This window comes from Oncorhynchus tshawytscha, linkage group LG02 (genome assembly GCF_018296145.1).
Source record: "Oncorhynchus tshawytscha isolate Ot180627B linkage group LG02, Otsh_v2.0, whole genome shotgun sequence".
Lineage (NCBI taxonomy): Eukaryota > Metazoa > Chordata > Actinopteri > Salmoniformes > Salmonidae > Oncorhynchus > Oncorhynchus tshawytscha.
Genome location: NC_056430.1, coordinates 36097475 through 36114038, shown reverse-complemented (window position 1 = coordinate 36114038; position 16564 = coordinate 36097475). Strand labels below are relative to the sequence as shown.

Below are 16564 nucleotides of genomic sequence, written 5' to 3'. Positions count from 1 at the left end.
GACACCCACCCAGTCGGGGGTGGGTGTCATTCAAAGGTTTTTCTGGATTTTTATTAAGAAGGAAATAAAATATTTTAAGAAGGAACACCTGTTAATGCATGAAGCTGGTTGAGAGAATACCAAGAGTGTGCAAAGCTGTCATCAAGGCAAAGGCTGGCTACTTTGAAGAATGTAAAATCTAAAATATATTTTGATTTGTTTCACACTTGTTTTGGTTACGACATGATTCCATATGTGTTATTTCATAGTTTTGATGTCTTCACTATTATTCTACAATGTAGAAAATAGTCAAAATAAAGAAAAACCCTTGAATGAGAAGGTGTGTCCAAACTTTTGACTGGTGCTGTACGTGCACGTAAATGGAACTTAATGACCTTTTCACACACTTTCCTCTGTGCGCATTCAGACCTTGAATTTAAGTATGGGGAAATGCATATGCCAGCAACCTATGCGTTTGGGGTGGAGATCACAGAAATGTAGGTGTGTCTACAGATATGCGTATTCTGACCTTGATTTAATTTCTTCATAAATACATCATGTTTTTGCACGAGGAAACCATGAATAAGGTCTAGCAAACCTGTCGGTTCCAAGTGGAAAAACATCTACTTCATTTTTCCCGATACAAATAACACCATTCTTCATGCACTGCAATTTATAAATGAAGTTATTGATTGATAAGAGCTAGGTAAATGGATAATTTGTTTGCAGAAGGGGATTGTAAATAAACATAGAAATGGTTTCAGATGATTTTTCCTTATCTACACTCGAGATGAACGTGAAACCAGTCACATGGCAGCAAACTGAAAAACATAGCAACATGACACATATTTCCGCCGTAAACAGTTTGAACATGACACATGCTGCAATACTTGGCCATTGTCATCACACAGTTCCATAGTCAGTGCAAGCAATAGGGCTATGCTGCTGTACTGTCCTCCCTATTATAATTCTATGTACACCAGTCTTTCAACATTAGAATAGGTTGAAGAACTCAATGTTATAATTTTCATGCGTAAAGGCTCTCAACCTGATTTTTTTTTTCATAAAGTAGCTTAGGGTTCTTGAAAACTTCCCTAAACATACATATTGTGAAATATCAGAATGCTATTTAATCTAATCATTGCTTCTGAAACAGAGAGGAATATGCTTATGTTTTGATGGCTATCACTGATCTCCATTCTGAACGCATTCTCCATATGCTACATTCTAATATTGCGCCAATCAAATGAAAGGTACACAGTACACCTGATGAAATTGGTAGGCCACCCAGTGGGTGTGTTTTCTGGGATTGAAGAGTAGGATAGCTAAATAAGAGGGAGGACCTGATCCTAGACCAGCACTCCTACTTTGAGATGCTTTGTGAATACTTTGAGATGCTTTGTGAATGTCCAGACCTAGTCAGACCCAGTTAGACTATAGAGCTCAGTATCTTCTGTAGGGTTAAACCTATGTCTATAGCAAAATTCTGTATGTTCTGTACTGAAGCTGGTGAGTCATGTCATTATCATCATTACCAACACAATGTATTTTCTGAAGCAAGTTAGATAAGAACCATTAAAGTGCTGCTGGTATATAGACTGGAGTGGCTGCGTAACCAGATTCTCTGGATGCCTCTTCCTGTAGCTAAACAACTGTACTTTCTGCGCATGTGTTACTACAGTAAACGCATGTTGTACAAACTTCTTGTGTGCTGCAACTATAAACGACATGATTGACATGTTGTACTAACTTCTTTGTCAGTATCTAACTACAACATAGGTTACATCAATTGATGGGAAGTTACAAATCATATAAAACCAAGATCATGTCTTAAAATACATTCAACATAGGCTACCGGTAGACTGATTTATGCATTATGTAACACGTGCAGAATTTGATACGGTTGTTTAGCTCTGGGGAAGAGGCGTTCTGAGGGGTGAAAGGGGGCAGTTCGATATGGTGGGATGGAGGTAGGCTCTGGGGGAGTGCCATCAGTAGTCATTTGCGGTGGTCATGGGCCTAACCTCACCCCCACATTGAGGTTTTGCAATAATTTCCTCAGAACCCCCTCGATCTGCTTGGCCTTCTTCCCTGTATGGGAATCAGTAGGGTCTGGAAATAGCTTTTCTCTGAACTCTGTCAGACCAGGGCTGATGACATAGAGCATCGTGGAGAAATGTCTGCTCCTGTCATAAACCGGTACACAATCACTGGGTGCCTCCCAAGAAGGTCATTTGACCTGTAGCCTACATTTGAAATGAATGTCAGTTTGTTTTTGTTTCTTTAAAAAAAAGCTTCACCCAGAGACTCTGAAATCTAAAGCTTTTCTAAAGTTTTCCAGAGGTTTTATGGTGCAGAACATTTTAATCTTTGCCTCTGGAGCTATAAAATGCTCGTTACGGTCCAAAAGAGGTGCAGGAAGAGAGAAGAGCCTGTGTTAGGTTACCGACATTATAGCCTGTTTGCGTAACTGTTTCTTGTTGTCGTAACAGTGTGGCATCTGGCCGCTTGCACTTGTGTTCTTATGTTTCACATCAACACACATGGCAGATTAGGCTATACCCCTGTTCATAACCAATGCTCCCGTTCTGCCTTTATGTAAAAGCCTGGGCCATGTTCATTATAGGCACCAAATGGAAGAAACAGACTGAAACAAAGAGGGACTACCTGGACCTGTCTAATAACAGATTTCCACTTTCCGTTGCAAAATGTCTTTCAACGTTTTCAGTTGTTTACTCAAATGAACACAACCCGGGCCATCACTATAGCCGTGTTGTCATTGGCAGTTTGAAGTGACTAAAATCCCATTTACTTGCATATCCAACTCAATTTTTACTTTGTTTAGAAGTCTGAGCAGCCAAAAAGCACATGGAATCGAATATTTCAAGCCACATATCAAACCACCTTCGTAGGTGTCTGAACAGTCACATCTGATTTATTTGCCCTCAAGTGGTTTTTAGACTGTTGTTTGGCATTATGTTGTTGCCAGCTAGTTACTATGTTGCCAGTTTGACAAGAACATGTGGTAGCTAATTAACTTGTTAATTGTTTACAAACAAATTAGTGAATGTGCTAGAAAGCTGAACAGCTACCTAGTTAGCTAACTTAGTTGACTGCCTTGGCTAGCCAAAAAGGATTTGATTTGGAAGTTGGGTCACCTTATCCTTTGAGGCTTACACTAGGATTTTGAACATTCAAAGCAACTGGGAAACATCCATGGCAGGCATTGTTGTCACCTTAGCTTGCTACATCATTTCTGAGTGATTGGTGGTGGTGCTCAGGCTTCCTATCAGCCTACACCACTGTGCACACACATGTCGTTACTATGACAACTGGTGTAGCCATGTCAGCAAATGAATGCTGTCTGAACACGCACACATCCGGTTTGGTCACTTGTCTCTTGCTGTTTGGAAAGTCAGTATTCCAAAATGGATTTGAAAAACAAAACTGATTTGACCATTAAGTCCTGCACTGTGAACAAGGCTTATGGGTCACTCTTTCTGAACTAGGTCACTTCATCATATGTCAGCCCAGTATGATACATGCCAGGGTCAGGCCCCACTTTCACTGTCTAACATTTTGGCTTTACTCTGACCTTATTGTGCTATGTGTTATATGTGTCATTTCTTTGTGTTATATTGTGTTAAGTCTTATATGTGGTTAATCCACAGGTGGGCAATGCCATCCTGAAGGGTCACAGTATGTCCAGTCCACACCTAAATCATCTAATACTGGTTTACATTGATTTAAATGGACCTTTATTATTTTATTGTATTCGAGCAGTTAAATATTTTTTTATAGGTTGAGCAGTTAGTGGGCTGGACCAAAAACCTGTTGCTCATCCCTGGTTTAGTCTGTACACCTGCACTGTGCCACTTTCTACAGTTAGGGCTGTTGCGGTGACCAGTCATGAAAGCAGTCAAATTCCACGTGACCGTTTAGTCACGGTAATTAGTCTTCTCCAAGCTCTGATGTTGCTGATGGTCATTAGTAGCCTACCAAACTTGTTAACTGCCTGGTACTCAGTACTCTATTGTCCCTCTAATCAAACACTTCATGAGTGCCCATGAGCTCATGTTGCACAGCATTTCTATAGGCTATGCAATTGCACAAGAAAACAGAGTGATGGCCTCTACTAAAAAGAGGATCCCATCAGCTTTCTATAGGCTAGGCCTATTATATTTATTTCTCAGCTGTCTTAATATTAAGCACATTGCTTTTATTTACAACAGGTGTGTAGCCTACCTGGCTGGGATGAAAATTAACCACATGAAAAGCGTCCTCCATTTGCTATTTATGTGCATAGATTACATGTATTTTTTCCGCTGCCCTTGTTTCAATACAGGTGCATGATAATGGTCCATTCTAAATCAAAACAAATTTAGTATATGTAAAGACAAGATTACATCAATAATAGTCTGATAGGTGACAATATTAGCCTATTAATTGTGAATGATATATTATCACTTGCCAGCATAAGAAACTTCCTTTTTTGTGTGACTTTTTCTAATCATAGTCGCACAAATCATGTAACCTAGCCCAAACGCCTATATGTTTTGATAAGATTTGGCCAAATAACTTAAAATTGAGCACATTAATCCGCTTTACAAGGGGTGTAGAGCCTAACTAGCATACGTAAGTAGCGCGTGAGTTTCAAGTTTGGGGAAGATAATTTTCACCATAAAAATGCACCTTGTATAATTAAAGCATTACATGCATAATTGCATTTGTGGTCCCTTTTGATCATGGCATTTTCCGTCAATGGAACATTTGCGCTTATAGCCTACTACCATGTGCGCATTATTACGCTTATAATGTGAAGAAATAGACTAATAGTTTATGAACATTTTAAGCTAAATGTTCTGATCTGTTGCGTCAGCCACATTGCGTAAAAAAGTTTTTTTGATGCTAGTGGTTGTATTATTTGGGGATCTATCTCCCACAACTGTCCCAGACTATGTTTGGAATATTTATTTCTCACACAGAATAGAATAGGTTGACTTTTGTACTATGGGGATAGTAGATTGACATAGGCTAGTGCTTTTGCTGTTCGTTAGGCCTACTCATCAAAGAAAAAGTAGGCAGTTCTTCCAATATCGTCAATATGCACCTCGGAATTTGCGTCCCTGATGTCTGTCTTCACTTGTAGCCTTTGAGAATGTGATGGAGAGCCATGTGAGTGAGAGGTGATTCGGAGCGCACAGCACTCAGTGAGATGGGCACATCGACCACAGGCCACAAACGGCATGGATTTTTTAAGGTGCATTACGGCCACACAAAGGGGATGCTGCTGGTTTTTGAGGCATTATCAAGTACTTCTCAAATTGTAAATGAGAGACTGATGAAGAGTCTACAGCCTGCACTTAAAAACAAAGCAGCGCTCATGACTTTCAAGCAACTTTTTTCAAATCATCATTAGTCGCATCATGCAGCCTTACAATGTATAAAAAAATCAAAACATATAGCCCAACGTATGTAGAACAACTAAAGTTACATTAATAACTCTAAATTAGGCATATAGGAATACCTATTCATTTGTTAATGCTCAACACAGAATAGCCATATGTGCGCACTCCTTCAAATCGTTTGGAGAAAATATCCTTTCTATTTTATTCAGGTTTGTTCAATTGTGTTCTTCATACTATAAAATGATGCCATGGAATTCTAACAAAATCTTGTCTGATAAATGAACTAATGTAGCCCACAGTCATTTGGCAAAGCCAGATCAGGACCTAACATAAGGAAAACTCAGAGTATGCTATTCTGTTCTTCTGAAATAGACTACTTTTTCTTCATATCATGTTTCTTTAGACCTGTCTAAAATAAATAATAGATTTATTGTGCAGGTGTGGGCTATATTACATGGATTTATTAGACTTTAATAAATGTAGATGTTCCAAGGGTCTGCATCAGTGGCTTTGTAGGTTAGGTGTGGAAGTCAGGAGATGCTAAATGTGTTTGTTAATTAACGGTCAATTACCGTGGGACCGACCAGTTATTTGCTTGACAATCACCGGCTGATGAAATTTCGTTACCTCCACAGCCCTTGTACAGTACAAGTCGTGACCTGGAGTTTATAATGCTTCCTAACATGTATTATAAGTCATAACCTCTCCTCTCCCTCCAACCCCCCTCTCTTTCTAGGAGCCTCTCTTTGCGGCCAGGGTGATTTACGACCTGCTCTTCTTCTTTATGGTCATCATCATTGTCCTCAACCTCATCTTCGGAGTCATCATCGATACCTTTGCAGACCTGAGGAGTGAGAAACAGAAGAAGGAAGAGGTCTTGAAGACCACCTGCTTCATCTGTGGTGAGGAGACATAGCTGCACTGTCTTTAGACTGAGAAGAACAGAACTTCTAGTCGTTTGCCTGGGGTAGACATTTAGTCTGAATAGTTTTGTTTTCAGTTTGTTAGTAGAAAATTGGCAGATTCGTGCAGAATTTAGTTATACTTTACAAGATAATCTTAAATGGTTACTTTTTTTCTATTTCTAAATAAACTACATGGTGTCACGGTGGTTGAGCATGACCGGAGTATGTAGGTAGTACAGACACACATATATACACACACACCCTCATGAGTAAGCACAAGTTCTGCAGACACATCCTTAGCTTGACCTTCCTGTATGAATGTTAGTTTCATGCTTGCATCACCTCTTTCCTCCCTCTTTCTCTAGAAGACTGAGTCATGGAGGATTCCTGCCTGCCCATCACACATGTATTCTCTCTTAGGCAGTCAAGTAGTGGGGTCCAGTGGGCAGCAGATATAATTAGTCCAGGGACAGTTCTCACACAGTATGACCTTGGATCAGTTTTTGTCTGTTTCTGAGCTGTATGTATGTGGAGCTGGTCTATGACTCACACGCGTTAGATGAGGCCTGACCAGAGGGGTTCACCATCGCCATGGTTTCCTGGGGGGAACGGAGACAAAGAAGAGACTTGAGAGAGATTAGAAAGATGGTATCCCATCACAGTGCACGAGGTGGTTGCTCAAGCCATTGACCTGGTCAATGGCTCCTCTCAGCCACTGAAGTAACAGTCAGACTTGCCCTTTGTTCCTCTTCCAGTATACAGTATGTCCATGAATAGAATCCCTATTCATGATTTCAATGACAATACACCTACTGTAGTAGCAGGACCTAAACAGGTGTCGGAGGATTTTGGCCTAGTTAGATCAAATCTAAAATGACAACACTTTCCCACGCATTCCCTAAATTCACATGATCATTTTCATATTTTGGAGATTCTGGGAATATGGCCAGTCTGTCCAGGAAGACTAATGTTGTTTATTCATCAGACTGAGAGAGGGTTCTTTGTTCACAGGAAAGGTCAAAATGCTTCTGCCAGATGCTTGTTAAACACAACACTATATCACAGGATTGAAAGTGCTCCTCTGCTTTCAGGAAGTCACATTTTCCTTTTCTTGGAAGGACGACAATGGCTTACCCTCGAAGAATTGATTTACGATCTTTATCGTAACCCGAACCCTATAGAATAACTATCTTCAAAGTAATAACTCGGGACGTCGGGTTTGAAATGAAAGCTTCTTTTAGTAATACTACTTGTTAATGTTAACATTAAACAACTTTTAGATTCTACAAAACAAAAGAAAGTTGCTAGCGAAAGTCAGGATAATCACTTGTACATAACTGGCGCGTTCTCTTTCTACTTCCTGTCATAAGGCATTCTGGAGCTTGCAGTCAAAGCGTAATCCAATACTAACCAATACAACAAAATATGTATATAGTTCTCTCAATCGCCAACACACGAATTCTAATATAATTGCATATGTAAATAACTAAAGAAAATATCTGTAGATACAGCTCAATGAATTTACTGTAAACATAAACTCTGTAACCCATTAACGTTACAACAAACCCCTAGTTTATCCTAGAACCCTTATTAATAATACCCCTAGCATTCACCAGGTCCTCTGTCATATTGACCTAATTGACAGCATTCCTAAGTGTGTGTGTATGTGCGCGCATGTTTTGTTTCCTCACAGGTCTGGAGAGAGACAAGTTTGACAACAAGACGGTGACATTTGAGGAGCACATCAAGGAGGAGCACAACATGTGGCACTACCTGTTCTTCATAGTGCTGGTCAAGGTGAAGGACTCCACAGAGTACACCGGCCCCGAGAGCTACGTCGCAGAGATGATCAAGGTGACAGACACACAAACACACACCAGGCCTTTGCTGGCTCTGGACTCAAACCACAATGTCTAACAGGTTATTTGATACAGCATATAACCAGGCTGCCCCACTTACATGAGTGCATAGGGTACACTACAACATGCATCCTGTCCTGGGGGTAGACTGAAGTTTGCATGGTTAGGGTATACTGTATTATAGTTGTGATATATAGAGTTGTTATATAGAGTTGTTGTTTGTTCAGGTAAATCCCTTGACTAGCTGCTGACTTTGGCCGCCTGCATATTTATTCTCTTGACTCTCCTTTCAGCACCTACAGTGCCTTGCGAAAGTATTCGGCCCCCTTGAACTTTGCGACCTTTTGCCACATTTCAGGCTTCAAACATAAAGATATAAAACTGTATTTTTTTGTGAAGAATCAACAACAAGTGGGACACAATCATGAAGTGGAATGACATTTATTGGATATTTCAAACTTTTTTTAACAAATCAAAAACTGAAAAATTGGGCGTGCAAAATTATTCAGCCCCTTTACTTTCAGTGCAGCAAACTCTCTCCAGAAGTTCAGTGAGGATCTCTGAATGAGCCAATGTTGACCTAAAGGACTATTGATGATAAATACAATCCACCTGTGTGTAATCAAGTCTCCGTATAAATGCACCTGCACTGTGATAGTCTCAGAGGTCCGTTAAAAGCGCAGAGAGCATCATGAAGAACAAGGAACACACCAGGCAGGTCCGAGATACTGTTGTGAAGAAGTTTAAAGCCGGATTTGGAAACAAAAAGATTTCCCAAGCTTTAAACATCCCAAGGAGCACTGTGCAAGCGATAATATTGAAATGGAAGGAGTATCAGACCACTGCAAATCTACCAAGACCTGGCCGTCCCTCTAAACTTTCAGCTCATACAAGGAGAAGACTGATCAGAGATGCAGCCAAGAGGCCCATGATCACTCTGGATGAACTGCAGAGATCTACAGCTGAGGTGGGAGACTCTGTCCATAGGACAACAATCAGTCGTATATTGCACAAATCTGGCCTTTATGGAAGAGTGGCAAGAAGAAAGCCATTTCTTAAAGATATCCATAAAAAGTGTTGTTTAAAGTTTGCCACAAGCCACCTGGGAGACACACCAAACATGTGGAAGAAGGTGCTCTGGTCAGATGAAACCAAAATGGAACTTTTTGGCAACAATGCAAAACGTTATGTTTGGCGTAAAAGCAACACAGCTCATCACCCTGAACACACCATCCCCACTGTCAAACATGGTGGTGGCAGCATCATGGTTTGGGCCTGCTTTTCTTCAGCAGGGACAGGGAAGATGGTTAAAATTGATGGGAAGATGGATGGAGCCAAATACAGGACCATTCTGGAAGAAAACCTGATGGAGTCTGCAAAAGACCTGAGACTGGGATGGAGATTTGTCTTCCAACAAGACAATGATCCAAAACATAAAGCAAAATCTACAATGGAATGGTTCAAAAATAAACATATCCAGGTGTTAGAATGGCCAAGTCAAAGTCCAGACCTGAATCCAATCGAGAATCTGTGGAAAGAACTGAAAACTGCTGTTCACAAATGCTCTCCATCCAACCTCACTGAGCTCGAGCTGTTTTGCAAGGAGGAATGGGAAAAAATTTCAGTCTCTCGATGTGCAAAACTGATAGAGACATACCCCAAGCGACTTACAGCTGTAATCGCAGCAAAAGGTGGCGCTACAAAGTATTAACTTAAGGGGGCTGAATAATTTTACACGCCCAATTTTTCAGTTTTTGATTTGTTAAAAACGTTTGAAATATCCAATGAATGTCGTTCCACTTCTTGATTGTGTCCCACTTGTTGTTGATTCTTCACAAAAAAATACAGTTTTATATCTTTATGTTTGAAGCCTGAAATGTGGCAAAAGGTTGCAAAGTTCAAGGGGGCCGAATACTTTCGCAAGGCACTGTAAATGCCTCCTCTGTTGACCTTGTGTGTACGTAGTTGTGTATGTAGTGTGTACTGAGTCCGAGAGAAGAACGTGACACATACACACACACACCTCAACGTAGCTATTTGCCCTTCCGCCCTCAACTGACAGAGATGGCACGTACACACTGAATGACACTGAGTGACTGAATGACACAAACACACTAGATGATAGACACACATTTACATTTTAGTCACTTAGCAGACGCTCTTATCCAGAGCGACTTACAGGAGCTATTTAGGGTTAAGTGCCTTGCTCACTGGCACATTGGCAGATTGTTCACCTATTCGGCTCAGGGATTCAAACCAGCAACCTTTTGGTTACTAGCCCAACACTCTTAACCGCTAGGCTACCTGCCACCCTCTCACACACATTGTGATCTCACAGGATGAGACAAACAGAAATGCAGAGGGACAAGACTTAACATGAACTGTTGTCAAACCCCAAAACAGATTAAGCTGTGACAATGAAAACACTTGAAAGGGAATGGGGTAAATTATTGTATTCCTTTATGATAGACCTGAGATGCCAGTAGTCCGCTCTTAGAGAGTCACAGGTTTTACTGTTCGGTGTGCATTATTTTTGGTCGTCATACCGTACGGTTCAGTTTGGTGTCCTATTCAAATCAAAGTGTAGAACACAAATACAGTTCCATGGAGGATTCTGTTGCTAACCCTCAGCCTTTCTCTTATGTTTCAATGCATTTTTATGATTCAAAGGCGTTGGGTTAAACATGGAAGACCCATGTAATTTGAATGCAGTTGTGCAACTAAGAGCAAATTCTTATTTACAGGAGCACAACCTGGACTGGTTCCCGCGGATGCGTGCAATGTCGCTGGTGAGCAGTGATGCCGAGGGCGAGCAGAACGAGATCAGGAACCTGCAGGAGAAGCTGGAGTCGGCCATGAGGCTGGTGTGTAACCTGTCTGGACAGCTCACGGAACTCAAGGAGCAGGTGAGTCTCATCTGCACAGCTAATTGGCTTGGCATTCATATAGATCTGAGATGACTGGATAGGTTACTATTGCTTATTAAACCTTATTAAAACTTATTACGCCTGTGGATAGGGGCCATTTGAATTGACTAGAAGACATGTTTGAATCTCACTGCTCCAGGCTGTTGAGTGGTTGTGGAGAAAGTTTTGTGGAGTTGGGGTTGGCTGTGATGGGTGGGGTGGGTTCCCAGAGTTCATAACCCTTGTCAACACTCCTACCCCCAACCCCCTTGGCAGATGACAGAGCAGAGGAAACAGAAGCAGAGGATTGGGCTCCTGGGCCACCCCCCTCACATGAACGTTAACCCCCAGCAGCCAGCCTGAGGAGGACCGTTGTGGAAACAACCACCACCCACCACCTCCCAGGAACCTAACCCTAACCCAGGACCACTCACACAAAGGAGAGGCCGACCTTAGTGTCTAAGAACTTATTTTTCTGACAATCTACGAAGGGTACAGGAGTATGCCAAAGTTTATATGTACAGTAGTAGTGTCCCTGACACTACTATGGGCTTTATGTGTATGAAGGGATTTATGTGTGAATGTGTGCAGAATGCCTTAAAGCGCCAATCTGCAGTTTAAACAATATCAAAGCTGCCACCCCAACTCTGTTTTGGTAAAATGCTGAGTGATACATGCGGTAAAGAGGTCAATCAAGCTTGACCAAAACAATAGAAATGCCACTGAAACGCGTGGAGAAAAGATCCCAAATCCCCTCATTGCCTCAATCAAAATTAGTCTACATTTAAGCTATTGTTTATATGTGTATTTTACACTATGTTTAGGTAAAAATTGGAGTATAATGCTTGTATGGCTGTCGACTAATATATCCAAGTGGCACTTTAGTAAGCACATTGTGGGCCTGTTACAATACATAAATCATGACGGATTTGACAAATATCCACTTTGCTAGATCAGATTGATTGATTGGATTTGCGCCAATCCAGCATCCTCCTTCTATCCCCCACCATCTGCATTCCATTGACCTCTTTACTGCAGCTATGGGCCTGGAGAAATGTAACCTCTCTTAAATTCATAGACAGAAATATGGATTCAAGGACTGACCATCCATGATATCAAATGTATAGTTTTAACCATGTTTTGAGGCTTGTTTACAAACATTGGAGTAAAACAAACTGATATTTTGGGTTCTGATGGGGTACGACAGTTGAACTAAGCTCATGAGGCATATTTATAAGTCATATTCTTCCAAAATCAATGGGTTTATATCATTAATATAGGAGTCGTGTAGCAACTGCAGATTTCCCCTTTAATCAACACTAAGTTATGAAGTTAGTACACATTAGGAGATGGGGTGTATGCATGTAATGTACTGAGTATGTACTGTGCATAGTGCACATGAGTTTGAGTGGGTGGATGGGGAATATATGGGGTGTGCCAGAGTGCCCTTGAACTTAAGAAGAAGGAACCAGTTTTGTAAGTTTAGGTCGTAAAAATTACTAAAGTGAATATGCCTTAGGTTGTCATGCTAACCTTAATGCCTTGTCCATCTTCCTCACCACTTGGAATGGGTGACAACGGTTCTGCTCTCCCATAGCCTTGATATATTTGGTGAATTTGAAGTCTCAGACAATTGCACAATAGGACTCATGAGAGCACTGGGACACTTGTGTTGAAGGATGCTTTCCTGTTGTTTTGTGTTTGAAACCTGGTGGGCAAACAATAATTAATATCTTATTTTTGTACGAGGTGCAATATGAATACTTTCCAATATGCAACCACACATTTGTTTTATGTGTACATAATGTCTGAGGGAGATGGAATTATTATAATTTTTATATATATAATAATGGTGGAATAGAGTTGTGATCACCTTTATGATTTTTTTTTCTCAATATATTTAGACCAATGTTGTCCCACAAATGAGACAATTATATATGTTTGTCAAAAGACAACTCAACCCAAAATCCATTTGCACAGCATGGGTATTGTGCTAAAGCCAGGAGTGTTGGCTTTCAAACACTTTTATATGAGTTTGTGTGCATATATACTATATATGTTTAAATGTTCTTATATTCGGACTTGAAGGTATCTGAACATTCCAGGAAGCTTTAAGAATGAGGTGTCTGTTTGAGGTTATGTATTTGTGATGTCTTGTCCTCAGGCTCCTGAAGTGTATTTGCCTGTTTGTACTGTGTGTATGTCCCCTGTAGATGGTTCTTGTGAGCACTGGTATGTACTTGAGCACTATGAGGGGGGTGTACACCCATGTAGCAGTTGATGAGGAAAGCCAAGAAAGAGTCACACCGAAGACGTCACCACATGTAAAAGTGTTGGTATTGCTTATGTCATACATTGGGAGCACACTAAACAACCTAGTGAGAATGTGTTTTTTTTTCTCCTTGTTGGCACTGAATGACATTCTGACAGTCTTATATTTTCATCAATTTCTACTATCAATTCAGTGGTGATTTTTGTTATTATCGCTAGTTTCTTAAGTCTACTTGTCACTTTGTTTTGTGAAGGGCCTTCCGTGAAGAGAGGTGTCCTGGTTTGATTGCAGTGTTCATGTAAAGAAATCAGAGTACTAATATAAAAGATTTTGAGTGCTGTTTGACCAAAGTCTCATTTAAGCCTTTAATACTACTATATAAAACAAGCTGTCTAAAATGTACATTACATTCTTTAAAAGTCTATTTAATAAAGATGTGTGAAAAAAATCACCCTCTGTCTATCTGTATGGAATATAACAGCACAGAGAAGAATTGTGACATGTATTACACAGAATCTGTATCAGAATCTAATGATTGGTGTCCCCCAAGGATCAATAGTTGGTCCATTACTCTTTTTACTTATATAGGTTAGGAGTTTTTCCTGAACACTTCACCTGACCAGGGAAAACTCTGAGCCCTATAGCCTATAACTAGGTCCCAGAGTTTGTCTTCGTCAGGTCACATGGATGGAAAAAACCCTCTAACATAAGCATTTTAGAGAACATACTATATACTCTGAGATTTGTTCTTCTAAGTTCTTTAGCTTTTCATAGATAGAGGCATCATGATGAAACTTGTATAGGAGGTGATTTCTCCCCACTAATTAGAAGTGAATGAGGCATTAACGACGGACACGGGCTAGGTTGCTGTGTGCTGTTAAATGTGCATCATGCGATGCACATAACTGGTTATCCACTTATGACTAGAGTAGTGCCATTCATGCAGGGTGCTGCCCACTGCAGCCAGAGCTGAATGAGTCCTCTGACACACAGGAAGCAGGGGAATGCCACCAGATAGTGTGAAATCTCCTCTGGAGGCTCTCTCACTTTAACACTAATTAGGAAATGCCCTACAGCTTAGCTCCTGCTGTTTTTTAGGTTGCTTTATTGAACGAGTTCCAAAAGTTTCAGGATAATACAGATTGAAAATGGCAGATATCCCAGTACAGTAAGCAGACTGAAGAAAATAAAACTAAGCAGTAGGAGATCAAATTAATATACAGCTACAATGCAGATGCCCTTTAGCGGGAATATAAAAAATACCTAACCTCAGTCTCCTTTTCTTAGTATGGAACAACCTGGAGAGCTCAAAGGGGTATTAATAGTTGTCCCCATTATAACGTTACATGGTTCTTCAGGTCAGTCAGGTACGTGCCATTGCCATGGCACCTGGACCAGTCGTTAGGTAAGTGTTCTCTTACCACAGCACCTGTTGTCAAATGAGTGTCCTCTTACCCCATTCAGACTGCCATCGGCAAAGAATTACCAGTCACTGTTCTGTAACAGTGCTAGTAGATGATGCCAAGAGGTCCATTAAAGACCCACTCCATCCTTTCGATCACCTCGTTTGAAAAGGGCTTTTTACAGTATGTGCATATTTTAGCATTTGTCTGCAGAACAGTCAACCACAAGCAATCGACTACATCATATAGCGTGCAGTTATGCTAGTGTTAGCAGAAGGTGAATCCAAAACATGTGATACGTTGTAAATCTCTCCTAATTTAATCTACCCATCGGCTAGTTCCTGTTATTTACGAGCAGTAACCAGGTGAGAACAAGTTTGTGGTTTGACTCACTCGTCACAGAGGCAAACACGACAAAGGCCGACCTGAAGCCAGTGCCATAGAATGAAGAATCATGAATCATTCTTATTCTATGGGCAACACAGGCTGCAGAGAATAATGGTGAAACAAAGTTGATCAAGAAATGGAGTGCTGTTTGAACAGATTCTCAATAAATGTGTATAAAATATCCATTATTTACAGTGTATTTGAAAGATATGTGAAAACTTTCACCCTCGGCAGGGCATCACATCTATATCTGTATGGGGTATTTTATTTCATTTATTTATACAATCTAGTTGACAGGAACAATATGTCACACATCAATATTTCAAATATAACATTTAGTGTAGACTTATTTCTGGTCATTCATTTTACACAGAGGCGCCATGCCCCTAATGTTGAGTAAGGGACTGATGGCCAAATTTCTTTTTAAATAATTGTGGAAATAAACTTCTAAAACATTGAACAAATTGATGAGCATGACAAATATGATTGTATACCCCCCAAAACACACACACACTGGCTTAACAAGCTTTTTTTTGGGGGGGGGGCTTTTACCCCTTTTTCTTGTCCCATCGCTACAACTCCTGTTCGGACTCGAGAGAGGCGAAGGTTGAGAGCCATGCGTCCTCCGTAACACGACCCTGCCAAGCCGCACTGCTTCTTGACACACTGCTTCTTGATACACTGCTCGCTTAACTCGGGAGCCAGACGCACCAATTTGCCTGAGGAAAAGCTACAACTGGTGACACGAGACAGCGTGCATGCACCCAGCCCACCACAAAGAGATGCAAGAGCACGATGGGACAAGGACATCCCGGCTGTCCAAACCCTCCCCAAACCCAGACGCCGCTAGGCCAATTGTGCACTGCCTCATGGGTGTCCCGTTCGCGGCCGGCTCCGACACAGCCTGGGATCGAACCCTGGTCTGTAGTGACGCCTCTAGACCGCTGTGCCACTCGGGAGGCCCAGGTTTAAAAATCTTAAACCTGTTTGTGTCCCTAAAGTTAATCTCTATGGTAACAAAATGTATTGTGAGTTGATGAGGTGTGTACTCAATCTTTATCTACACTGAAAAAAATGAAGGTTCTTAAATGGTTCTTTCTCAACTCTTAAGGATCCTTGGAGAACTCTTGCCCTATTTAAGTAAGTTAAGTGCTTGGTTCTTGACGTGGTATCTGCAGTTCTTCAGAATTCTTAAAGGTTCTTGAAATGCAGATGTGTGCGTCCCTTTCATAGCAGACAGCAAATTGGCCAGTGTTAACTAGTGTTGATTCAGGAGTTAAATTAACACTCAGTGGTGTAAAAGAACCCCATCCACTGGGCACACTGGTTGAATCAACTTTGTTTCAACATATTTTCAATGAATTTACATTTAACCAATGTGGGACATCAAATTGACATCTGTGCCCAGTGGGCAGTGTTTGTGTTCATAACCAGAGTTGAGCCAA

At 40.9% G+C, this 16564-nt stretch overlaps 1 protein-coding gene across 3 annotated transcripts in view; it reads left to right on the top strand.

Moving 5' to 3' along the window:
- Nucleotides 1-13780, top strand: part of LOC112262812 (inositol 1,4,5-trisphosphate receptor type 1) — a 160083-nt gene extending 146303 nt beyond the window's left edge. For all 3 annotated transcript variants that reach the window (XM_042297436.1, XM_042297427.1, XM_042297424.1), the window contains 4 exons: nt 6124-6289; nt 7986-8146; nt 10896-11057; nt 11334-13780. In XM_042297436.1, coding sequence (XP_042153370.1) covers nt 6124-6289; nt 7986-8146; nt 10896-11057; nt 11334-11420 — 576 coding nt within the window. In that variant the 3' untranslated portion in view covers nt 11421-13780. The remainder of the gene's footprint in view (nt 1-6123; nt 6290-7985; nt 8147-10895; nt 11058-11333) is intronic.
- The last annotated feature ends 2784 nt before the right edge of the window (nt 13781-16564 follow it).